This window comes from Dromaius novaehollandiae, chromosome 21 (genome assembly GCF_036370855.1).
Source record: "Dromaius novaehollandiae isolate bDroNov1 chromosome 21, bDroNov1.hap1, whole genome shotgun sequence".
NCBI classification, from domain to species: Eukaryota; Metazoa; Chordata; class Aves; order Casuariiformes; family Dromaiidae; genus Dromaius; species Dromaius novaehollandiae.
Genome location: NC_088118.1, coordinates 4,186,126 through 4,211,330, shown reverse-complemented (window position 1 = coordinate 4,211,330; position 25,205 = coordinate 4,186,126). Strand labels below are relative to the sequence as shown.

General features: G+C 48.1%; 1 protein-coding gene across 1 annotated transcript in view; it reads right to left on the bottom strand.

The window, feature by feature from the left end:
• Positions 1 to 1,990: 1,990 nt before the first annotated feature.
• GRIK4 (glutamate ionotropic receptor kainate type subunit 4) overlaps positions 1,991 to 25,205 on the bottom strand; it is a 209,398-nt gene continuing 186,183 nt past the window's right edge. The window contains exons 13-20 of the mRNA XM_064524269.1: positions 20,993 to 21,106; positions 13,297 to 13,406; positions 11,005 to 11,178; positions 10,564 to 10,729; positions 7,707 to 7,932; positions 6,139 to 6,267; positions 3,326 to 3,444; positions 1,991 to 2,788 (exon numbers count right to left, since the gene is read on the bottom strand). Coding sequence (XP_064380339.1) covers positions 2,423 to 2,788; positions 3,326 to 3,444; positions 6,139 to 6,267; positions 7,707 to 7,932; positions 10,564 to 10,729; positions 11,005 to 11,178; positions 13,297 to 13,406; positions 20,993 to 21,106 — 1,404 coding nt within the window. The 3' untranslated portion in view covers positions 1,991 to 2,422. The remainder of the gene's footprint in view (positions 2,789 to 3,325; positions 3,445 to 6,138; positions 6,268 to 7,706; positions 7,933 to 10,563; positions 10,730 to 11,004; positions 11,179 to 13,296; positions 13,407 to 20,992; positions 21,107 to 25,205) is intronic.

The window sequence follows — 25,205 nt, the reverse complement described above, 5'->3', positions numbered from 1 at the left end:
AGATCTTTGGAGAAGCAAAGGGAAGATGTCTGGCTATGTCAACTTTCCTAATTATTCATTGTGGTGAAGGGGTGAAAAAAAATCAGGTCTCATAAATGATTCATGGAACCTTTTCTTTTGCTAATCTGTAAATAAATTTTAAAAGCAGCCTCTTTTTGATGAATATATTCCGCTGCTCATAAACATGTCAGCCTTTAAACACTACACAGGCACATTCGACGTCTCTAGTGCTCTTGTCAGAGTACTGAGCTCACCAAGGAATGAGAGTCCTTTGAAAGCCGAAGCTCGGATCCTTGCTGAGTGCCGTTTTCACGAAGGGATGGAGGATATGCTGATTTACACCAGCAGAAGATCTGGCCCTCTGATCCTGCAGCACCAGATTGCCAGGCTGTGGCAAATTCTTACCTCATCACCCTCCTCGTACGCCTCGCCTCGTGCTCCCAACTTCTTCTAGTGCACCCATCACCTCGGCACCACTGCGCAGGTCCCTCCACGTCCTCCTCACAAGCATCTGTCGGAGATAGGTTCCTGCACCACGCAGGACCACTCATTTCGTCTGCTGTACTAAACCTCAGCCCACAGCCAACTAGGTTCCAACACGGAAGTTTGAAAGAGGCTGTAGCTGATGTTGTCCTCCCCTTGCTGAGAACCAGACCCTCCTGGAGAGACCGCCTTGCAGTTTGTTATGTCCTGTCCCGTCCCCCCACATCCACCTCACCCTTTATATACTGGACTTTTTTTGCCTTTTTTCCCCATTTCCATCCAGCTGCAGATAACAGCAACACCATAGGTGAGGACATAATCAAGCACAGAGACCTGTAACGGCTACAGCACCTCCTCTGCAGCAGCAGGGACGGAGTGAGAACTCCCTCTTCCCTTTCAGCTGGGGACCTGCTGGTTTTCTCCCTGAGTAGATGGGACTCGAACTGTCTCGCAACTTTTGTCAGTGTGGATGAGAAAGAAGAAAAGAAAAAAAGCATAATTATACAAGGACATCTTTTATTTTAGTACATTCAAGACAAAAAGAAAAGAAAACAATTCAAGAACAGGATGTACCTTCACTCAAGGCTTCTGTTCATCTCCCCCGCCCCTCTCCATTTCTGTCTCTCCTTTTACAATCAGAAATTGCATAGAATTTGTTTTTCAATCAGAAAATTAAACTCACCAATGTAAAACCCACGTCTGTACCAAGCAGAGGGTGAGCTGCTGCTGTCGCTAGGGAAGTAAATATTTTCCTCGCACAAGATCCCAGACTGATGGTTTTCTCAAATGCTGCGTGACATCTTTGCTGCTAGGCATGGGTAGTAAGACACCCTCAGAGCTGAGGATGCTCCATGGGTCACAGACACGGGGAGCTCTTGAGCCTGGAGCAGAGCTCAGTTGCTTGGTTTGGGCACGTGCAGAGCACGGGTTTCTAAAACTTTTGGAAGTGACAGTGGGCAGTAAATATGACCTCCCTGCACTGGTGGGAAGGGGCAGCATTGCCCAGAGAGTATATGGAAACCCACAGCATCAGCTGCTCTCTCCTGCTCCCATTTCGCCTTCCACAAAAGACTCCCCCACCCGTACCCCACAAACCAGAAAAGAAATAAGCTAAGAATAACCCCAAAACAAAGCAAAAAAGAAGACACAGAACCCCTGAAATTCCAGGCGTTTCAAGGCCTCTTTGAGTTCACTGTGTTTGTTGGTTGGTTTTTGGCATCTTTATATATATATATATCTATGTATATATATATATGTGTATGTATTTTAACAACTCCTCAAATGGACTTTTGTTATATGCTGTTTCTCGCTGGGAGCATGTCCCATTCCTTCCTTCCTCATTCCACCTGCCAACCTGCCATAAAGGAAGAAGAGTTTAGCACCTGAAACCTGGTGCATGGGAGACTAGGTCCTGAAGTACCCAAAACAAAAAATAAAATAAAATGACTCCTCCCTTCCCATCCCTTATCCTTCTCAAATAAAAATACCCTCCCCCCCCCCACCTTTGCAAACATCCCCCTGTAAGTCTATGTAATCGGAAAAGATAGTGCTAGCATCCTTTCTCCTGGCCTGGGGCGGAGAAGTTCCAAGAACAACTCTTGCCCGTGCGTGGGCAATACCTGGTACGTGAATTACCCACTATATCCCTCCTTCCCACCTTGGAGTTACAAGGAAGTAGGGAGACAACCGCTGAAGACAGGCCAGCCAGAGCAGCTTCCTCCTGGCGCGTCAGAACTCCGCGGGACGCGCGTCCTCTCGGACACGAATAGCACACCCAACGCTCTGGCCTGGCCCGATCGTCAGCCCAAAGGTTCGCCTTGTTCTGGAGAAGCTGGGTAACTGCTTTTAATTTAAAAACGAGTTTGACATTATACAAGTCCATGTTCTGTAAAATGGAACAGGACCCTCTTGGCCCACCCCCATTCCCCCTGCCTCAGCTTTACTCAGGTTCGCTGCTATTAGTGGTCTTCTCCCACTCCAAGCTCTCTTCGCTCCGTGCGGGCGAGCCCGGAGTCGGCCGTGCCCGGAGGCCCTGGAACCTGCGGCACTCGGGGCACACGCGGATGTGCGTGCACCCTCGGGCTACCAGGGCAGCCTCCTGCGCGAGTCTTTGTGCCAAGGCATCTGGCTCTCCCCCACTGCACAGTTTCCCGTTGCTGAGCGTGGTTGTGCTGCGGGCTCGGCGTTCCTCGGGGATAACGGGGCGAGTCCGTATCATTCCCCCTCGCCTTCGACGAGGGTGGAAACTGTCCTTGCAGAGAATGATGTTGCGCAGCTCTGTCACCATCTCTTGACACACCGACACCTGGAAGGCAACCCCAAGAGATACTGCTCACCAAAGCAGGCTGCAAGCCCAACAGGGTTGTGTCTGCTCTGCATCCTGATGCCAAAGTGTTATAGACCCTGTCTTGAATCTTGTCACTGCCTTTAAGATACCAACACTTGGACATTCACACTTGTTTAGTCCAACAGGTTCCTCCTCTCCTCAAAGACCCTCCCTATGATCTGGATCCCCAAATCAACATAAGACCCCAAAGTATTGTATGCAAAAATCTGCAGATCTTCCAGACTCCATGAAAAGTACCTGGACTTCGCATACATCTCTGATCCCTTCAGAAGCACTTGGAACTTCCATATAGCCTCGATCTTACTAGAAGTACATGAGATGCCTGTGCATTTTAAACCCTGCCAGATGCACATAGAGTTCTCACGCATTTTAGGTGTCATTGTTAGGAATACTCATCTCACCTAGGTGCATTATTTGCTCCAGAACAGTGTACTACTGAGCACCTCAGAAATAGCAATAAACACATGCTGCTTCCAGGACACTTTCAGGTCCTACCTCTGACTGCTCAGAATGCCGAAGGCTCCACAAAAATTCCAGCATTGCCATAAAAATTGCTACGATTAAGCCACAGATGAGAACCACGAAGATTCCGCCAATATTCTCCATTCCCAGGCCTAAAATAAAGCAGAGGACACAGTGCAGTGGAGAGGCGGACACAACATAAGTTACACTCATCATTGTGTGGCAACCCAACTCTTTGCTGTTTAGTTGGCATCACACACATCCAGCCGGGGACCAAAAACTCAGACAACACTGTCCTATTAAAATCAAACAGCTCATGTTGCAAACTGAATAACATTGCAATAACTGCACGATCGAAGATGCATTCCCAGAAATGATGATTTTGCAGATAAACAGCAAGTACATCAGAGGGAAGTACAAAGCAATTTTGGACAAACTGAAAACAGGAAAAAAGAGATGGAAGATCAATTGGGCACATTAATCCCTGCAAATTATTCACCCAGCTCTAGTTGCTTTGAACTTTACTTTGCAAAGGGAGATGAGGAATGCTGTTAAAGAGGCAGAGATAAAGATGACAAGAAAGAGCATTAAAGGAAACTGGCACCAAAAAAAGCTCTTTTGATCACATTCAAAAGTGCTGGTGAAAAATGATTACAGCTGCTTGTATTACAGCGGCAAGGAGAGGTCCCAAACAAGACCAGGACCCAACACTGTGTGACAGTATATAGAGCGACAGAGAGGTTCGTGTCACCCAGTAGTAGCTGGCTAGAAGTTGGATTCTGGCCCCTGGACAGATTCTGGACTGCTGGCCCCTCGGAAGCCATGCCCAGCCTCTGCACGTGCTTTTCAGCCAGACTTCTGTGGGTGGGAATGGCCAGATCCTCAGCTAACACAGTCAGGCCCAACTCCTCCGCAATCTTACGAGGCAGTTTGGATGGCACTCCCCAAAACCTGGCTCTAGCTTTTTGTGTACCAGGTTTGTCACCTAGCTTCCCACCGTGACTCCTTTCCACCAAAAACTGCAGCCTGCGTCTCCTGCTGTCCCTGCAGAACGGGACAAAGGCAGCGTCTGCATCTCAGCACAAGGAGTCCAAGAAATGACTCTTCTTTCCTTTGCTTGTTGTTTTCGGGTCTCAAGTGGACTGGGCTCCTGATTGAATTGATTACTAAAAAGCATGCCATTGCACTGAGGTGATTGTAGGAGGCCATTAGTCAACTAGAACATCTATAAAAATCTTCCTCTCCCCTCTGTAACATTAAATCAAAGCACAAGAAGCAATGATTTATTGACTTAATCTCTACATGGCTTTTAGACATAAAATCTCACCAAAATCCTTGTAAATCGCTGACCTGTTGTGTTTTAAAACTTACGAGGTCACATTTCTCCCCCATTCTCCGTCATTCTTTGTCATCGCCCCTGCAGCAATCCAGAGACCGCGTAAATCAGCCCTTTGCAGAGAGATGCTTCCACTAAGACAGCACCTCTCTAGTACCTGGAGAAAGACTGATCTGGGCAAACACCTGAGCTTTCTCTCAGCTAAAATATAACTGAGTATTTATTAAAACAAAGAAGCAAACAAACAACGGAAACATTTTCTCATTCCCCTTCCGTTTTTCCTCAGGTACCTGACAGCACTTTCATTAACTGCCTGTGACTCACGTGACCAGCAGGCTACAACCTTCCTAATTTCCCAAACTGGGAAACTGAAGCACGACAGAAGGGCAGGAAAGGGAGGCAAAATTTGTCCAGGGCCACCGAGCGAGTCAGGCAGTGCTAGGAACTGAACCCAGGAGCCCTGCTCCCCATCTGCCCCTGCCGAACCCATCTCAAAACAGCCCACAGATTCAATTCAGCTTCAGAATTGTTTTTCACACAGTCCACGGAGGAAAAGACTCCCACGTGCCTGCTCTCCCTCAAAAGGAACTCATTTAATATCTCGTCACACCGTGCTGAGGCCTGATGCCTCGTGCTGGTCCTATATGTTACGCTTAGAGAGTAGAAGCCAGGGCTGTCTGCAGTACAGCACTGGCCCTAACAGAAAGCACCAGCTCCAAGTCCGCATGGTGCCTCACCCAGCCTAGCTCATCAGCTACACACAACACACCAAGATCCGCTGCAAGGGATATGCTAATGTCAGAAAACAAAACAGCTATCATAGACCCTTCTTGGCTCTCTATCTCTGCACTCAGAAAGGTCAAAAGACTATTCTTTCAACTGGGGAACCTTCTGGCCTCCCACAAAAATGCTTGCTGAGGTAAGGACGTCTGCCAAAACTAAAAAATGCAGCGACTACGTTAAGCTGGCAACTGTTGTAGTGCTGGGACATCAGCCTAATGCAGTAGCTTTTATGGCAATTAGCATAGCATTACCCAAAAGAATTTGCTCTTCAGTGTTACAGATTTACTAACAAAGTCCTTGTGTCCCTTCCTTGGCTGTTTAGAAGGAGCCATTAACCAGCAGGCCTGTGGTGGAGATCCATCTCGTCTTAAAGGAACCCAGGATTTTGGTCTGATCCCTTTAGCCATCCATTTTCCCAGGCAATGCTGCAGACATTCATTAGAAGCTAATTTACCCTCCACATGCCTCTGATATTTGTCATTTGGTTGTTCCTGCTATCTTTGCCCCAGGCAAAAACACACAGCATGAGGCACAGCAGAGCTGTTTGGCTTTCTCCTTGAATTGCAAAGGAAGTAAACTCAGGTCAGAAGAAGGGGGAAAAAGTAATTCTCCGGCAGAAAACCTGGACATGCTCATGTATGGCTAGAAGTCTCTCCTACTGCAGCTGGTGAGGATGCTCCTAGTGCCTGATACCTCCAGCCATCAAATGGAGAGTAGTGCAGCATACCTTTGGCTCTGTGGTCTTCCTCTTTGGGGCACTTGCCTCCTTCCCACCACTTCCGCTTCAGGATTTCCAGGCGGTTGTTCTCTTGCAACTGGAGAATGGCCAGGTCAAACTCGTCACGAAACACAGAGCCTGCAACACCAAGAGGTACATCGTAAGGTGCTGCCTAGGCCAGCTTTCCTCCCCGCTCATCCCCACCACAATACCCTGCCAGAGTGCCTGACTACAAAAGCTCTTCCCTGAAAGGTCTGGAGGGGAGCTCAGTCTACGTGAGTCACGGACACCCGCAGCCTCCTTACGAAGACTGCCAACAAATTAACGCCATTCGAAGACAGCGATTTTGCCTGGCCACCAAGACCCACTCAGACCATTTTTTAAAAGTCCATTACAGGAGAGAGCTTTGGCTCACTAAGCAGGATTCAAAAATGCCATTCAGTGTCACACTCCTCCTCCAGACCATTTAGGTCCATCTTCTGTCATTCAGCCCCTAACTTTACTCTTGCTCTAAGACTCATTCCCTCAAACTGGTGCACTGCAACAGCAGTGAATCCAATTTACACGCAAGCCCAAACCTTCACTGGAGAGGAGGCTCAGTTGTACGCTCAACACCATGCACTACTCCAGCCTTCATAATTCCTACTCATCAGAGATGCAGAAGACAGACCGTGGGAAAGACTGCAGTTCTCCTGGTAACTCTGCACTATTGTAATAGGGAGAAGCTTTATACTCTTTTTATCTGCTACAATTTCACTGTTTAACAAGACAATGTCAGAACAAATTTCGTCCTGAAAATAAGGATTTGTATTCACGATCAGGTTACTGTGACTTTACAAGCTTACGCATGTCAGCTCAACTATAGTGACTATTTGTGTGACTGTTCTTACGTAATCGGACTTAACTTTGTATTGCTAAGTGCAGGTGTTTAAAGGTCAGCAATCAGGCTTCCTGAAACTGTGAGACTGGCCGAAAGATCAGTTGATCATTTGGAATAACAACTACTACATCCTTTTTCTTCGCTACCCTGGGAGATGATGTTCTCTTGTAAGCTCTCATGTTTTAAAGAAAAAAGACTAGCATTTGTTAAAACCTGATTACTAGCTGAGATAGTCAGTAAATTGCCTGATTCTCTGTTCTGGGGTTTTAAGAAACACCAGCCGCTAAGAAACCTGTGCTAAAAACTACAAGAGTTGCAATAGCATTACTTTTAGAGAACTTCTGAGATAAAACAAGAAGCAGAAAATGATTCAAAAACACTGATTCAAAAGGGAAACAGTCAGCAAAGAGCATACATGCAGAAAATAAACAGCAATTTTGAAACGTCTTTCACATGAATTACTTAAAGAGCCGCAGTCGCGTATTACACGGCTCTGAACCAGCGCTGGGTCTCATACATCTGGCTCAGAGTGTGCACCTTGGACTTCTGGATTGTATTTGATTTTCCTCCCGAGATAAAAATGAGCCTGGGCAGAGCCGTGAAACGTGACATTGGTTTCAGAGCCGGTTCAGCCTTTCAAATGCTCCGGTCCTCTGCTGACAGCTGAGAAGGACTAGAATTTTTCTTCACTGCCTACCGACGGGCATGCCAATCCCGTAGCCCTTGGTGTCCAGAAGGCCCCCGACCTGCGTGAGGTTGCAATTGCGCTGACGATAATACTCGTTCATGGTGGACTCCAGCAGGAAGGCGTAATTGGAGTTCAGCACCCGCGCAATCCCTTCCTCCGTGCTCTTCACAAACACGCTTGGCTGCTTGGAGTACATGTAATTCCACATCCGCTGGTATGTCTGATAGCGGGAATTCTGCAGAAGAAAGGAGGCATGTGGAGCTAAGGTAGGAGCATCTTGTTGTAACATAACCCCCAAATTAGATGCTATTAAAAATGCCACTATGTGGAAAGGAGTCAAAAAAGAGTTGGTGCCAAAGCCACAAAGGGATTTAGATGCCTAGCTTCCATTTATTGTAATGAGTTTCAGAGGCCCAAATCTCTTTGTGGATTTGAGACTTTGTTGTCAAAGTTTGGCATGAAATGCATGCCTAATTCCAATAGGTTCCAGCAAAGCTCTTTGCATAAATTCAATTTTAGAGAATGCATAGCTTCCATAACCTTATAGTTTAAAAAAAGCACAAGAACCAGAAGAAATAGTTCACGCATCACTGATTTTCTTAAATTGCTGAGTGCTCCCCATACAGCTTACATTCTATTACTTGTCAAAGTAACCTTGTGCTTAAGAGCCAATGTCAGAGCCAGACACCACCAACCCTGGAAGGACATTCAGTTCTGGGTGCAGAGCCAAAGCTCTTTCATGTTCTTGCCGGATTTTGGTTTGCCCCATCATGAACCAAAACAAAGTACCTATGTAAGTAAACTGGAGTCTTTTCATTGACTGCAATAAACTAACGCTCAAGCTACCCAAATCCTGAGAGGTTGCAGGTGGTGGAAACCATTTTGGTTTGAGCGAAGGAGAAGCTGACTGCAGTTTATCTCTTGCCTGTGCTGAGTGAGGAGTGAAACCTGCTAGCACAAAGACTGCAAATAATCACACTCTGGTCTACGCCAGGAGTTTCTGAATTTGCCTTTTACCCCTCGCATTTGTATTTCTTCAGCACATGGAATCCCTTGCACCAGCTCACCGCCTGGCAACCACATCAGGTAAGCGGTGTGCTGTTAACCAGCCTCCCGGCCAACCAGATGGCCATCGCACTTTTAACAGCTCATTTCCTGTGGCTCGTGAGCTACGTTGGAGGGTCTCAGTGAATCTGCTGCTGACCTAGTTACTGTCCTCATCTGTCCACCTCTGTCCTCCGGGTACAGTCACTTATGCAAGAGACAGATGAACGAGTTATGTGCCTGTTCCTGAATCACTGCACTTTTAAACCCTGTGTATTAGCATCAGTGGAAACTGCTGCCAGTAGAGGTTAACAGCCAAGGTGGTTTAGGAAAGGACATGTCTCAAGCAGCCAGTAGCTGAGGTGAACACAGCTCCAGCTACGCCTGCTTAATCCATCACTGTGTTCGACTCGCCGCCTTTATACCAACGGAAGACGGATCCCAACACAGTGCAAAATGCTGCATATGGTACAAGAACATATTTTGCTAATTTCTTTTCTGATCCTAGCGACTCCAGCACACACCAGGCAAAGCAGAGCTGCAGTCAGGCTTTTTAACTTGAAAGAGCTGAGCAAGTGCCTCACATACAACCACCTTATTCACTTGGGCTCTGTTCAGCTCGTTTTAGATGTAATGTTCTGCTTAAAAGTAGCTTTTTGCCAACCCCCTGAAGGGTGTAAAGTCAGGCTGAAAAGCTTGGCTCACTTGAGAGATTTCTCAGGTTTCCCAGTTCAGTTCAGACTGGGAGGAAAAAAACAGTGAGAAAAGCTTTATCTTTTCTTGGTATTTCAACATGTAATTAATAAATAAATAATCCTCAGCAGTTCTTTATGTGTTCAGAGCGCTGCAGAAAAAAATCAATTTGTTTCCCTTCTAAACAGAAGGGGAAAGATAAAAATGAAACTGGGCTAAATCGCATGCATATGTTTGCATGTACGTGACTTATGTGTTTTCAATGCTGCTGACGACATACAAATTACATTTGCTGCATGCACTTTTTCTTATGTTAGCCTACCTGTGGTTTGCAAATGTTTCTTTACTTATCTAACCCGAGGGACTTCAATGTAGAAGTTAAAATCGCATCAAAAATGCATAGACACCCATGGAAATTTAGCTGCAAATGCTTAGCTGCTGAAGACTGTGTTATGCCATTGCTGTGCCGTACGGATACGGACTACTTTCCTGCCCGCTTGGTGACACAACAAGTGCCAAGTCATATTCCCAGTCTCACCAGGTAGGCCTGTTCCTCTGTGGTCCGGCACAGGTATCCTGACTCTACTCCTCCAGCCTCCAAAGATCATGCCAGCTGCTACATTATGAAATACTGCCTTCACTTTCCTCCTCCATGCCTCCCATGCCATTTATCTCTCAGTTCTGGCATCATCTCAGCCCCTTCTTTTTCAATTTAAGGATTAAAGGTTTGGCCCACTGAGGACAAAAATAAACATGCAGAAAATGCAGAAAATTGATTTGCTTTCCTTGCAACTTTCTTTTCCAGATTACAGTCCAGAAAGTGTAATATGTCCTCTCTTTTACCAGCCTCATTGCTGTCCATTGTAATTTCATGACGTGTTATCAATCACACATCCTTAAACCATGATGCTCTTGGCTAGGAAACCATTCAAATTACCCCACCATCATCCACTGTGGAACTAGCCCAGTCCTGTGCAACCAGCTAGCCAGAGGGCTCTCCGAATTACCCCTCCGTGCCAGAAACCAGAACACACCAGAAACAGGTGCGACTGGGTGGGGCAATATCCAAATCTGATAGAAGAGTGCCCTTTGCACCCTCTTCCCCAGAGAGCAAAAGAACAGGGTTTACTTGGAAGAAGGTCATGCTGGAGCCTCCGTGAATGGTGCCGTACTCGATCGCTGTCTGGTCAGCCAGGTCATCCACGGATTCGATGGGGACGTCCATCCGCTGCACAGTGAGGAAGGCTGCTAGATTCGCCGTGTAGGAGGAGATGATGATCAAGGTGAATGCCCACCTAGGGAAAGCAGAAGCAAAGAAAGCAAGAGAAACTGTGACCTGGCATTTCCCTATGGACTGAATCTGATGTCCATCCCCACTATCTGCCTCTCCATCTGCTTTTGCCCAGAAAAGGCCCCCAGAGAAGCCAGGCATGTACGAAACTCCCTGGAAGTGCAAAGCTTCATCACCCTGATCCTGTTTTGCTCACGGTAACCCTACTTTGTGTAGGTACCATTCTGGCTAAAGAGTCCGCTCTGCTTCCTCTTTAAAATGAAGGCTGCATCTCCTTACCAGACTCCACTGACGCAGCGCGTGGATAATGCTTGGGGCGCAATGGTAGAGCCCTGCTGCATGAATCCCCCAACTGGAAACCACAAGCTGTTGCCGAGAGAGTACTGATTCACGAGAAGATTGCATCTTCCTTGTGAGCAGGGGTGGGGGCTGTACCACTCATACGGTGTCAATCTGAAAGGACAAGAAACAAGTAGCTCAGTTAACTCTCTAGGAAATGCAGCACTCTGGATAAAGCAAGCAAAAAAGAAAAACTGTGAAGCCCTAACTCTCCTGGAGGCAGAATTTTCTGAAGGGGAAACTCTTTGCTGTCTATTGATGCCCAGGGCTTTGAGCAGAGTTGTGCGCTGCGAGACTCAGAAGCCAGAGGCTTTGTTGTAAGATTTACAGAAGTTTAGAGGGGCTCTGCTGAAAATCTGGGCATGGGCCATGGAGAAGCTGGAGCCCTGTTTGCAGATTTGTACCACAGACAAGAACAACAATAACGCAATAGGTGCACGGACTTGATGTGAAATGAAACATCTTCTGTTGTGTTCCCTGCCTCAGAATGAACATCAACGGGAAACTCCAACGGGAAACATGTCACACCTGACTACAGAACAGCATCGGGAGAAAGAACTGTATTGGTGCAGATGGTTGCTCCAAGGTCTATTTGTCCCAGCAAGGTCTAGGACCAAGGTCTAGCTTGAAGCCAAGTGTCAGTTTTCACAAGCATCAAATGCTTTCAGTGCTCATGGGGATGGGACAGAGGTGGGAATCTGAAATAACGGATTACGTGCCACTGAAGTGACCATAGCCTAGTTCTCCTCCTTATTCTGTGGGTGCAGAAATCAAATAACATGGTTTTAACCACACAAGCTAAGAGCTTCTGACAGTGCACCACACCTTTATTTCTCCTGTTTCCAACCCTCAGCTCCACAGTTGTTAAGAAAGTCTAATTCCTATGCCGCAGCTTATTCAATTGCTACCGGTTAACAAAGCTGGTGCCTGGGAGGGTCATTTTGGGGACACCGCAAATACAGGTGAAGGACTCTGCCATCTTATACAGCTTTTAACCAAAATTAAGTGTTTATTTTCATTTCTTCATCTCTGACCTCAACGTGAGGCCCAAAAGGTGGAGGTTATTTCTTGAAGACTTTCTGTGACAGGGTCAAGGACTGGTACTAACACACAGTTCTGAGAAAGTCTGCTGCAATTCACAGGCTCGAAAGCTCCTAACTGCTGAGCGGCACAGACAGCAGCCTCGGAAACTCCATCTCCAACGGGAAAACATGCAAAGGCCCCTTCTAGGGGATCATGTTTAAAACATGCAGAGAGGGGCTGAAGGGGCACCAAATCTCAGTCTAGAAAGAGTGCCTGAGAGCATTATTAAGTGGGTTTTTTTAGGACTGTTTTTGAGACTGTAACAGGATTAAAAAAAACCCTTAAAGCCCTGTCAGCATGACAACTTTAGCCATGCTAAGGGACCAACCGACAACACGCTTCCATTTTTACAAGGAGAACTGGGTATTCACCGTGACCTGAAACACTGTTTAAGCCTTGGGCAGGTCTTCAGCACGCACTGTCAGGACACGGTTAAACCATGTCTGAGAAGGCCCATCTGTGCCGCCGCACCTAAGCGGTTTGTTACGAGGTCAGGGAAAACGGCAGTGCGGCCAAGCCCCCGGGCCTCGACGGGAGACATGCTGCAGACAAGCCCTCAATGACAGAACTTAAAACTGGTTTAAATTAATCATGGGGAAACTGAACTGAGTGCTGTCAGCCAAGGCTTCACACATAAACTGAGAGGCTCTTGAGCGGTATTAATGAACTTCCATTTTCTGTATACACTGGATTTTAAAGGGCCAGATGAACCGACACAAGTACTGGAATTTGCTTTAAAATCTCTGAATCCATTTGTCTGCATCTGCTGGCTCTATTGCTTCTATTCAAGAGGAGCAGCTGGGTTTATCTATCAGATTTTGCACTGAAAACGACCCACACCATTTGCACGACACCAGCGCTAGTCTCGCACCTCCTCTCACCTTTCTGAGCCTTCCCGGCCGCTTGCGGCAGCAGCGGCCAGAGGTGCGGCCAAACGCTCCCGCGAATCCTGCCAACCCACTCCACGCCCCGCGGTAAAGCCACAGCCCCCGGGGGCCAAGGACAGCGGGGCTGGGACACCCCTGCCCCTTGCACCGTGGCTTCCGAATCTGTGACCCGGGGGGTCTCGCCACGCTTCCCCGCACGGGGCTGAGGGCATGACGCTAGATGGCACCGCGAGGAAAGGAACAGCAACGCAAGCTACATTACCGAGCAACCAAGAAGAGGACGCAGCTGACGGCCAGGTAGGCAAGCAACATGAAGAGCCAGACGCCGGGGGAAAAGGGATCCAGGAAAGAGAAGTAGCCAGGTTTGCGGCCCTGAAAGGGAAATAAAAACACAGCTTGACCTGTATTTATTTCTTTAAATTAAATTGGCCCTTCTAAAAACGACACGATGAAACACGCCCGCTCTGATGCTGACAACAGATGGGAGCAGTAGATGGGAAATAAAGTAAAAGGGGATTTGCAAAAGTCCCGCAGAGGACACGGGTGAGACAGAACGCAGCAGCACAAGTCACCAAGTCCTGCGGCATCTCACCAGCTAGGACACGTCTCCTCAGACACCTCCTCTTCCCACTTCGATCAACTTTTGTTCCTCCAGGCAGACACAAACAGGTGAATTGTCAGAAAAAACGCGGCAATGCTAGGGCTCTGCCCCCACAGCGGTGTAGCCTCTTTCAGGCACGCACAGTTGGGAGCCCGAGGGTTGCCGTCCTTGTGAGAAGTAGTACTGGCTAGTGTCACCTCCTGGACAACGTGACCTCGGAGCTTCACTTCACCTCACGCCTCTCAGCCCGCAGGACCTCTAAAGGGGATGCCCAGATCTGCAGCCCTGGTTCATCCAAGTGGTCTTTACACACTGAAGGGCTCCCCTGGGAGAGAACGTGCCTGAGCACGGAGGTGGGCGGGATCCTTTGCAGGGAGCCCAGTGGGAGAAAATATTTCCATGCAGAAAGAAAAAAAGAAATGTTTGCAACATTTCTGTTTTTCTTTCTTCAGCCTTGAAATGTTATCTCTTTACATAACCCAATAAAATGATTACTTCTATCTCAGGGAACACGGTATTTTTATCTTCAGGATGCGTCAGAATTTCCTGCTTTTTCTCAGCAAAACCACCTTTGCTTGAAAAATAAGACCCTCGCTGCTAGAGAAAGTGGGCTGATTTTCTCCCAGGATAACTTAAAGTTTCAATAGGACACTGCCGCCCCTGAAATCTTGTCAAATTTTGTGAAACTTGTACAAAGGGAGGATGAATTTCTACAAGTTTTTCAAAAGCTGAACACGTCCCAGATGGTTGGAAATAGTTGTCCTGCTGCCACCAGGTGTGCACATGCAATTCCTCTGGGACACAGCCACCTCCCGGGTGTGACAAGTAGCCATGCATGCATCTCACAGCAGACTGAATGACACTGGGGGGCAGAAGGAGAGGCAAAAAATAGAACAAAAGCCATGAGGGTAAAGAATGGCTCTTTTGCTCTCTGTGCGGTTTTTAATGACCATGTGGAGCAGGAAGTGCTTTGTTTAAGTGCTGTGATCCTCTGGCATTCCTCTCCCTCCCCAAATGCTGCAGGTGTTCATGCAATGTTCATCCAGCTCAAGCATCTGCTTTTCCTGAGGTCTCTTCTGGAAGACTCCCAGCACCGGCATGCCACTCCCAACGGAGGGCTAACGGGCTGCATCGACCCTCCGGGGATGTGAGCCCACTGCTCACAGGAGCCTATACCTGGAATTACGAAGTCAATCCTTGTATCACGAACCCCCTCAGCTCTACAATTTCCCCAAGCATCTGTATGCATGAAGCTGCCCAGGACCCAGAGCTTTTACAGTAAAGTCGAAGGGGAAACAACCTCCACTCTCCCCTCTGATCCTCTCCAGCCTTTGGTATAGGGACCCTGTTATTGGGCTCTCTCTATTTCTTACTGGCACATTGCTTTGTTGCTGGCTCAAAACATATATCTCACTTTGTTCAGTTCAACTCACTTGAGCAGTGATTACCCAGCACTTCCAGCAAGACAACTGCCATAGGCTGTTCGGTTTACACCAAAGCCACTGCCAGGGCTCTTTGACAAATGGAGGCCTCATTTTTCCCTAGTTCACTGCCTTATTCTACCCATCTGTGACACCACGTAAACGAAAAATAGCTAATAATATATAACACCTAACCTCAATTGCCATAGCAAACCCAGTATCACCACAGACCAGGGTCCTGCTTTTTAAGAACTGTGCTTAATCCAAAGGCAGAGAATAATTTTATGTTTTCACAAAAATCTTCAGGAAATACAGCTGGAACTTTTTTTTCCCTCCCCCAGGCTCAAGACAGTCACTTTAAATTCTGTTCCCATAAAAGTACTGTTTTAATACTGAAATATTCCTAAATTTATGCAAAAAGTTGATTTTCACAAGGTTTTGGTAGCTCCTATGAAGACTACGACATTGCTAAAAAAGGCAGTAGTTCTTGCACAAAAAACTTCCTCCAATAAAAATATCCACTGTGATATTCTGAACTCTGGTCACCAGCTGGGACCATAATATTTCAGAAACCTTCTAAGGCAATCTCTGCCCTCTATGAAGCCAAGAACCCAACCATAATCACTTACCCTATATCTTCAAGGACAAGAAGTGTTTGAGGTTGGGATCTATGGGTTGTTGGTTTTTTTTTTTTTTTTTTTTTTTTAACTTTTTTTTTTTTTTTTTTTTTTTTTTTTGGAGAGAGAAAGTCTGGCTTATTAAGCCTTTTAACAAAGAGATGAGTTAAAAATGAGTGGTTCAGACCCCTCTGCTTCCATTTTTGGGTTAATTTAAAACTACTTCCCAAGAAAAGGTTCAGATTCTCCTGGGTATAATTCCAGGATCTATCTCTTCAAGACATGATTTCTTCCCCATATGGAGTTATCATACTGTGTGTGGTATAAGCACGCAAGTGAATCGGATAGGAATAAACCGTGGAAGAGATTACATTCTCCTTTTGTTCTTTTATCTTTTTGGGTTAATTGCTGCCATGTTCTGCTTTTCCTTATATTCTTCCCAGAAACCCAGAGATAGACAAATGATCACTACAGCCAACACGTGGGCCTGAATCAAGGGCCTTCAGAGCCAAAGATACTGTTCAAAACTACACACCCAGAGTCCTCGAGGGATTCGCGTTTCCCACAGAATCCTCTGCTCACCTTGCTGGAGCTCCTCCCGCCACTTCAGAGGGGAGAGACCATCTCATGAGGTTGCGCAGGCTCCCACGTGCAGTCAGTCTGCAGTCTTCCCTGATCCCATCCACAGGATTATGGGTGGCTTGATGTCTATTGGAAGCCTAGACCTAGGTATTGTAAAAGCTTCTTCTCTTTACTAACTGCATGGTTTTCCTGGATGCCCCACAGCCCCCTGGTTCCCTTTTTCACCTTGAGTGAGACTGGCTCAACTACCTCTTCTTTGCAAGCATTTCCACACTCAAGGATGACATGCGGCAAGGGGCTCTTGCAGGGTGTGAAGGACACTTTCTGCCCCTGGCCATGCGAACTGGAGCTTCTCGAGCAGAAGATTCCTCAAAGCGGCTTGTACTTCCCTGACATCCCAGAGCACGTCAACAAGAAGGAATTCTCGAGCACTGCTCGGTATCAGCTGAGGCTCCCTTGGGAGATGTTCTTGCAACAAAGTTCCTCTCCGTAATTACGGCCTTGATGTCTTCTCTGTATTTCTGGGGCAGTTCGTCAATAAATTACACTCATTACGGAAATTAAGTTGGAAGCTTTAAATTTCAGGCTTGGCAATGACTCTCTCCAGTGACTTTAAAGTAGTAGTTGTTCTGGCTCTTTTCAGCTACAGTCATTTTCAGGCTGCTGCTACATATTCTTTTCATTCACAGTAGTGGATAAGAATAAAGATACTCTGTTCCCATGGAGGGTGCAAGCTCTCTCTTATCTGTCTGTTTTGAAGACGGGAGTGACAAATATCTGGTGTCTGTCAGATATTTTCAGCAGGTCCCAATACAGCTTTGTTAATTGGAAGAGCTATTTTTCCTGGAATAGAAATGTTAAAAATGTCCAATAATTGATGAAGGCCTCCTGCAAAGCCTCAGATGGAAGCAGGAGAGATTCATTTACCCTCCTCAGTGGCTCCTGGAAGTCTTAATTTTCAATCAGAGAAGACAGTTTTCTGGAGGGAGCAGATACCAGTGACAGAATATCCTGAATACACAGGAGCATCAGGAGGAAAGGAGGAGTTGAGCTACGTGGCATGCTCACAGATCACCGGCCTGTAAGAGACCTCCCTGCCTGGCCTGCAGAATCACACACACATACATACATACAAAAAACAGCCTGAAGGGACTCCCCAGCTTGTCTGTTCCCTCTCGCAGAAACAGTCAGCTATACCTATGTCATTTCTAATAAACGTCCCTAAAAAGGTAGGCAAAAGTCTCATTAAGTCAGAAGAAAACAAAGAAAACTCAGCCGGGAAAGACAGAAATGTTGACGAGCGCTAGCTTGTAGCTCTGTGGCGGGCAGGCATTTGGCATCGCTGAAACACAGCCTGTACATCCCGGGATGAATGCGTCTTTCCAAATAGAGCCTGATCCCTCCCTCTCTGGGATCCTTTGCTCCTGGGTACACGAGCAAAACCCAGGCACGGGACGCTGGGAATGCTGAGGCTAACGTGGGGTCTCCAGATCGGCCACAACTGACCTGCCAACGTGCCCCGTGCTCCCAGCTGGCATCAGCACGCTCAGGCCAGTGGGTGCCTTACACCTGCGTCTCAGTTGAACGGGAGGGCTGCTCGCAGAGTAGCACAGATCACGAGGAGAGGTGCTGCCTTTCAACCCTTCAGAGGTCTAAGTTGGCTGTAGAGTCTCCTTAAACTGGAATGAAGGAGCTATTCATTCTGTTCTTCTCATTTTATGCGTCTTCTGCAGCAATCAAGTAGAAACACTTTAAGCCTCAGTTCATTTGGCCGAAACTCCACTATCCCAATGTACTCACCAAATCCACACTGCCTCATCTAAAGGCAGAGCACAGTAAGGGCTCTCCAGGGCTGATGAGCAAGACTCACGTGCTAGCTACTCCCTCATTCCCTTGCACAGTGTGGGCATTCAGTGCAGAGGCAGGTAAGGGAGTAAAAGCTTGCGTATGCTACAAATAAACTTGACTTTCAACATATCTCTGCGTGGAAATGGCACTGGGCACCTGATCTCAGCCCTCTGCCAAGCAGAATGACAGCTCAGGGCTCGTCATCTGTCTCCTGCCCACAAGCTGGCCAGTGGGAAAATACTAAAACAAAGAAAGCCTTTTCTTTTAGCAGCCCGCAAGTCAGAAAGCCTATTAGAGTCCCCATGTCAGAAATCCATACTTGATTATATCACAACAAACAAAATTGAGAAAAATGACAGCCCCATTTAAAGCTGCCATATTTGGTTACGTGTGATAAGACAGACATACAACGCGGTGGCAGAGTTGGGGGAGGAAGGAGGAGAAAGGGAGGCAGAAATCATTTGCAGCTAGAGTTCCATGGAAATTAAAATAAAATGTCATCACATTGGGAGGCAACTGGGGCATGGAGGCAACTCCTCAGCCAGGGATTTATTTGTGGTTGTTTATTAGGCAATGTCTGATCTGTGCCGTGATTAACATACGTCAGCTATAATTTCTGACATTGCAGAGATGTTTGTTGGGGTGGGCGGAGGCAGGAGAAGGGGGAGAAGAATACCAGATTGGGCTGTGGGGCTGCCTTCATCTCCTCTGCAATCCAAATCCTTAAAGGAAAACCAGAGCAATTAGCTACCTTGCCTTTCGTTGTAAAATAAATATTTACCAGTTTAATTAGTTTATTGCCACACAGCTCTCAGATACTCTGCTCATGCTAGGCAGGAAAAGTCTGGCCAAAGAGGGGCCAAACGCTGGAGAAGGAGGAGAGGGCTTGCGAGACTGCCCTGCTCTTGGGCAAGGCATGGGGAGAAGCTGCACGGGTCCCCCAGCGGTCGCTCCTCCCGGCCTTCACGCAGCAGAGCTGCGGGAAACGCTGCGCCTGCAGAGAGAGGCAGGTTTTCTTGTGGAGCCTCGCGTTTCCCTCGCCATCGTGCCCAGGGTCGCTGGGCAGGACCACCTGGAGGACTCCAACTACTCAAAGTCCTAACTGGGTCCTTCATGATGCAACTGAAGACCAAGTCCTGAATGACGGCAGGGGAATGTTTGCCAAACACTTCTTAGACTCTATAATTACTAATCCTGTTTAGTTTGGTAAATGCCCAAAGGCCAGACTGGGACACGGCCCTGTTGCATCAGTGTTGTACCAGCACACAGTAGCAGATGGTCCCTGCCCTGAAGAACTTGCACTCTGAGTAGATGTGTCAGACACATTTGTATCTAGCTTGCACAGCAGCAACAGCAAACACCTCGCACTTACAGACCAGATTACAGCCAAACCCTGCACCACCATTCTGCATTTTCTCTGGAGCGGAGCTACATCAACCTCACGCTGTTCTGAGGAACGATGCCTCGTTAAGGGACTTGCTCAAGGTTATAGCAGAAAATCAGAGACAGAGCATGCATGTTACCCAAACCCCAGACTTCAAAAATGCACATGCAAGGAGCTGGAGAAAACAAGAAACTTGATTAGAATCGCAACCAAGCAATATTCGCAGGAACACCATCTGGATGCACGGGGCAGCTGGGGGATGCACGGGAGCAAGCAAGCGACAGGGGAAGGGATATTTACACACATGTGATCGCTGGAGGAACAGAAGAGCCCGAACCTTTCTGATGAGTTAACTCATTGATCCTAAATTGTGCATGTACCAGAGGAAACGGAATTTTAACTAGATTTTAATTACTTGTTTGTTCTTGGCAGGAGGAACTCAGCTCAGAGAGATGTATGTGCAAGTTTGTTTATGCTCGTATTGAACACTGCATCTTTAGCAGCCGTGTGATTCGAGCGAGGGGGCTGGGGGAGGCAGCTCTAATTGTTTTATCCTTTTGGCTGCTATTGTTGAGCTGATGCAAAAACCAAGACTGTAATTCTCATCACACTCGGCACCATGCAGAGCACATGTTCAGAACACAGACTGGGAACGACACGACATCCTGCTACAAGCGACCTCGGTGCCTGAGCTTGCCTTCTGCAACACCTGGGGAACCGCGCGCTTCCCCCAGCACGCAGGGGTGTCACGGGGGAAAATCTGTCCCCTTCTGAGCTTTATAAATAAGTGAGAAGGAGGAGAAGCGGGGATCCAGCATTAAGCAGCGCCACGCGCACCTGTGCATGGCCGGGGGGGGGTCCCGGGGGCTCTGCCGCCAGCCCCAGGCCGCGCGGTGCCGAACAGCGACCGGGACGGACGTCCTGCTTGGCTCAGGTACCGCCGACCCGGCTTTGGGGTGGCGGCACGGGGGCTAAGCACGCTGCCGCTGGCGTTGCAGAGGATGATCGAACGCAGCAGAGCAACAGCCAGAGCCAGTTGCTAAACAACCGTGCGCCTCCCGTCTCGGTGCCTCGCCGACGAGCGCGGCAGCAACAGCGTCTGACAGCCCCCGGCCCCGGCCAGGGGTCAGAGACCCCAGGGCCCAGCTGATCTTTAGGGCCAACAGCCGAGGGAGACAAATGAGAAGGCCAGGGAGCAGGGCCGCGCCGGGAGGGATGTGACAGCCCTCTGCCCATGAAACTCCCCGCGACGCCCGAGCGCGCTGCGTGCCGGCGACGGACGGGGAAGGGGAGCCAGCAGGGCTGGGGGCTTGAGTGATAGGGACTGAGGCTGAGACAAGGCAGGGAGAGAGAGAGAGAAGAGGAGCAAATAAAAGGTCCAGCACATTTGCGTTTAAATAAGAAACCAAAATATTTTTATGAGTCATTCATTATTCTTCTATAACTAGGCACGTTCGCATGCAAATAATGGAAGGACATAAACGGCTATAAAGTAAGTCTCTTACCATATGAACTCGGTAGAGGATGCTAATTCCCAAAGTCATGAATGGTTTGGAGAAATCAATCACCTTCTCCCGCTCAGCCGTAATCGTCAGCCCAGCCACTGCCAAGTCAGCTTTCTGAAGGAAGAAAAGCAGAGAAAAATCAGGATCGTCGGCCCAGGGAAAGGCTCGGGGCAGGAAAAGCAACGGAGCCGTGCCCTGGGTAATGCAGGATGCCCCGCTCCCGAAGGATGCGCAGCTCATCTGCCAGGGACAGGGCGGGCGCGAGCCAGGCTCTGCGGGAGCCTGGTGTTGCCTCCCGTTAGCGCAGACCAGTCCTCCCTTACCGAGGGCTCTGAGCACTAACTCCTATTTGTTGAATGCTTTAAGATCTGGCAAAACAGGGGCCATCAAAGAAACAGAGAATCGCCCTCACCCCAAAGCGTCTGCTTAGCACAGGTGTCCCCTTCCAGACAACACAGTTACTTGTAAGCACCATAAGCAGGAAATCCTAACAAAGCAGGATCATTACCAATGTACCCTGAATCATGAAGTTTAAAAGCCTGCCAACCCTAGACTTCTGAAATTGCAGATCAGTCGCCAAAAAATTCAAGGGACTGGCAAAAAAAATTGCAGATTGACTTGCAAAGCAAATGAGACTAAGGGGAAAAAAATAAACAGAATTTCTTCTAATATTAATACCCTTGTAATATAGATAAGGGATTTGAATTTTAAATATTATTTTTATTACCATAGCTCTTTTAATGTCTGTAATTGCTTTCAGTAGAAAATGAAGTCTCCTCCATTTTCTTATATATTTGTTTGCCTGGTTTGCAGAAGAGTGATTATACATGTGGATAAAGAGAAGCAGGGAGAGCACAATTTCTGTCCCTGCATTTCATAAGGTCTGTGCAGAAGCCAAGGCACCATCAAGGCTTGAAGACTCAATAAAATACGCAGCTTATCTCCCAGGATCCATGCCCTAGTTGTAAATGCACTATGCAAAGGCAAATTTGCGAGTATGCCACTCTTACCACGCTCTCTGAACCTGGGGCTCCTGCCTCGTTTTCCTCAAGAAAAATAGGATTAATCACCTCCTGGCAGAGGTTCTCCAGATGTTTCTTTTCCTTCCTCTCCCAATACACCCACCCATTTAAAGGTGAGCAGGGAGAATGGACCAATAAAAGGTAGGAGCTTTGAGAGCAAAACAAAAGTGCAGCATTGCTGGAGCTTGCAGGAAGAAGAAAAGGGAAAAGAAAAGCTAGGAGATCAGCAAAACTCCCATAAATAAATACATAAGGTGCAGGGTCAAAGGGAAGGTGATCTTTCACAGTCCATGCAGGACTGGTTTATTGGACAAGCCCGCTACCAGATTTTGCAAGTGTTTGCAAGCAGCTAATATAGGTTCCTGGAGGTTCAGGCTGGAATGAATTATGAGCTAGGGAGAATTTCTGCCTAGCTAGACATTTACCCACAGGGTTTTTTAGAAGGCACCAATAATCATAGCATGGTGTGAGCATTTAAGCCCTGTGTAAACACCAGCAGATTACAAAGATGGGATCGATTCATCTATGGAACATGGCACACAAGGAATTTTTTCTGCAGAGAAAGCCCAAAGCTTCCTAAACCTCTCTTGTCTGTACTTAAAAGGGTTTGCAGGTACTATTGTCCTGGAGAGAGCTCTACCAGCAAAGCCCCTCATGAAGACACAGCTTATTCTGACAAGGGCCTTCTCCTCCCAGTTCTCCAAGCTGAATACAATTCGACCAGCAAAATCATAGACTCAGTACATGTCAAATATGCCACATAAAAGATGTTTCTCTAAGCTCTAAGGCCATTTCCTTCCCCCCAGCAGACCAGCATAAAGGCTCCATGCAAAGGAGCAGCACGGCCCCCACGTTTACCCAGCTCAGCAGTGCTACGGCCACCTCCCGGCTCGGCTCCGTCCCCCGCAGCGGTGAGAAGTGGATGCCACCAGGCACCTTTGTGCACTCGGTTATTCCCCCTTTGGGACCCTTCCAGATCATGCAGGCAGCAGCATCTTGAAAGCTGCTCTTACCTACGCAAAATATAGTGCAAATCCATCCCCCTCCCTTTGCCTGAAGACCTGAAACTGAGCGCAGCAGAGCTTCCCGTTCCTGGGCATGCCGTGTTTCGTGCCCCAGGTCCTTTCTCCAGAGGGTCCTGCCTTTCCACCCTCCACAGAGGAACAGCCGAGACCCTCAGGCCTTATGGGCCTTAGACACGGAGCATCTTTCCCCGAGGCCAGATGCGGTCAGCGCAAAGAATTGCCCAGCAAACCTGGGAGCACAAAAGGACACCGAGAGCAGATCACTGAGCCCCATAAATGGCATGCGCTGAGATGATGAAACGACAGACAGCCATCTCCAGGCTCTCAAGTCTCCCCACCTGCAGCAGCTTTCACATGATGCACCTGCTACCTGCTTGGATGCACCTGCAGCCCTGGCACAGAGGCAGGAAGGCCGTCAGGGCTTTGAATTCCTTCCACTTACGCCCTGCCTGGTCAACTTTGGTCCTTTCAGGACTTTTGCCAGCATCTGAACTTACAGTAGCTTCCAGGCTGCTCTAACCTATGCGCAATTCAATGCAAATCTGTCCTCTCCTTTGCCAGATGCTTCCCGCAGCAGAGACCTGCGGTCCTCACAGCTTCATTTGACTATACTGCGTCAAGGACTGCCTTTCTCCCAAGACTCAGAAGTCATGCAAGTTAAGAGCTGATTTCTGAACATCATGCTTCCTGATGTTCACAAAGCTTCTTATGCCTCACTGAGGTTAGCATATCCTAGTTACAGAGGGAGCTTTGCAAACCTTAGCGCTTCCACCCTTCCCCACCTGAGCACAGGCAGAAATTAGCATTTTGTAGACTACACAATGCATTTTGGGGAGAAATGGATTTCACTTGGCACTTCTGCACTCTGTCCACACCCTGGTGCTGGGGAAAAAGGGGAAATGGGAGGCAAAGAAGGGAGCAGGAGGTGACCGTTGCATGATTCTCATCCTTCCAGTGCATGCTGTATTGCAGCCGTAAATGTCTGCACGAAATAGGCCTAGAAAAAGACCCAGAGCATTAGAGGAGTAGAGACAGATGCCTCTTTAATAAAAGACTGCTTAAACAAGGGCAAAACTCTCGCTAGAGCAGAGGAAGCCCAGGTGGGCTGGCGTCAGAGATAAAAGCATGACTTGCTGCAATTATACCCAGCATTAACTGTGGGCTCTGCCTGCACGAGCAGAGGCTGGTGCTGTGCTCCTGCTGAGCTGGGCTCCTGAAGCAGGAGCACACTTAAGCATCCTTAAGGAGCAAATTGCAGGGATTGCCTGTCCAGAGGAGGCGGCTGCCGCCTCGCTGCGGATGCTGACAAGGCTCATCTTGACGGTAACGGTGATGAATGGAGCGTGACGTCAGCCCTCCGCTTGGCGCGAGAGGATCCCGCAGAAAAATTCCCACGGCACTCGGTACCGTCCGGGAGATGATCCCTGCTCCGGCCCTGCAGTTATTCACAAGCTGCCTATTAAGCTATGAAAACAAGACACAATGAGAAATTCCCAACGGCTTAAAGCTGCCTGTAGCTGTGTGCGAAGCACAGGGAAAACAGCCGGAATGACAGCTCTGGAAACACTTTCAGGAGTGCGATTCCCTGACTTTTAACAGGACCTCACATCCTAAATGCCTTGGATAAACACAAGGCTCTGCTTCTCACCAGTACTGCCCCCAGAGCACTGACAGTACGGTCAAGGCCAGGGAAAGCTGTTTCGTACACCGCTTACAGTGCTTGGCCCTGGCTCACAGGGGGCTTCAAAAAACTGAAATCAGAATTCAGCCTTCAGGACCTCCTCAATGTGAAGCTAATGCCCTCCTTACGGACCAGTTAGCAGGGGCGTTTCCGTTGCAGGCACTTGCTCCACTGGAAACCTGACTGGACACGGTGCTGAGCAAGTCGCTGCGGGTGACCCTGCTTTGAGCAGGGGGGAGGTTGGTGCAGACGGTCCCCAGAGGTGCTGGGCAACCTCAGCTCTTCCGTGTGACTCTGTGCAAGCAGCACCAGCTCACCACGTGGCGACTGCAACAGGGTCACACCGGACTGCAACCCAGCTGCACGGGAATCAGTCTGGTGCACCAAAGAGCTAGCACAGGGGCGGGCAGAACTAGAGCATGCAATCACAGCACTCAGACATGCTCATGTGTGGTATTTTGTACCTCAGGATGGGCTGCTTCAGA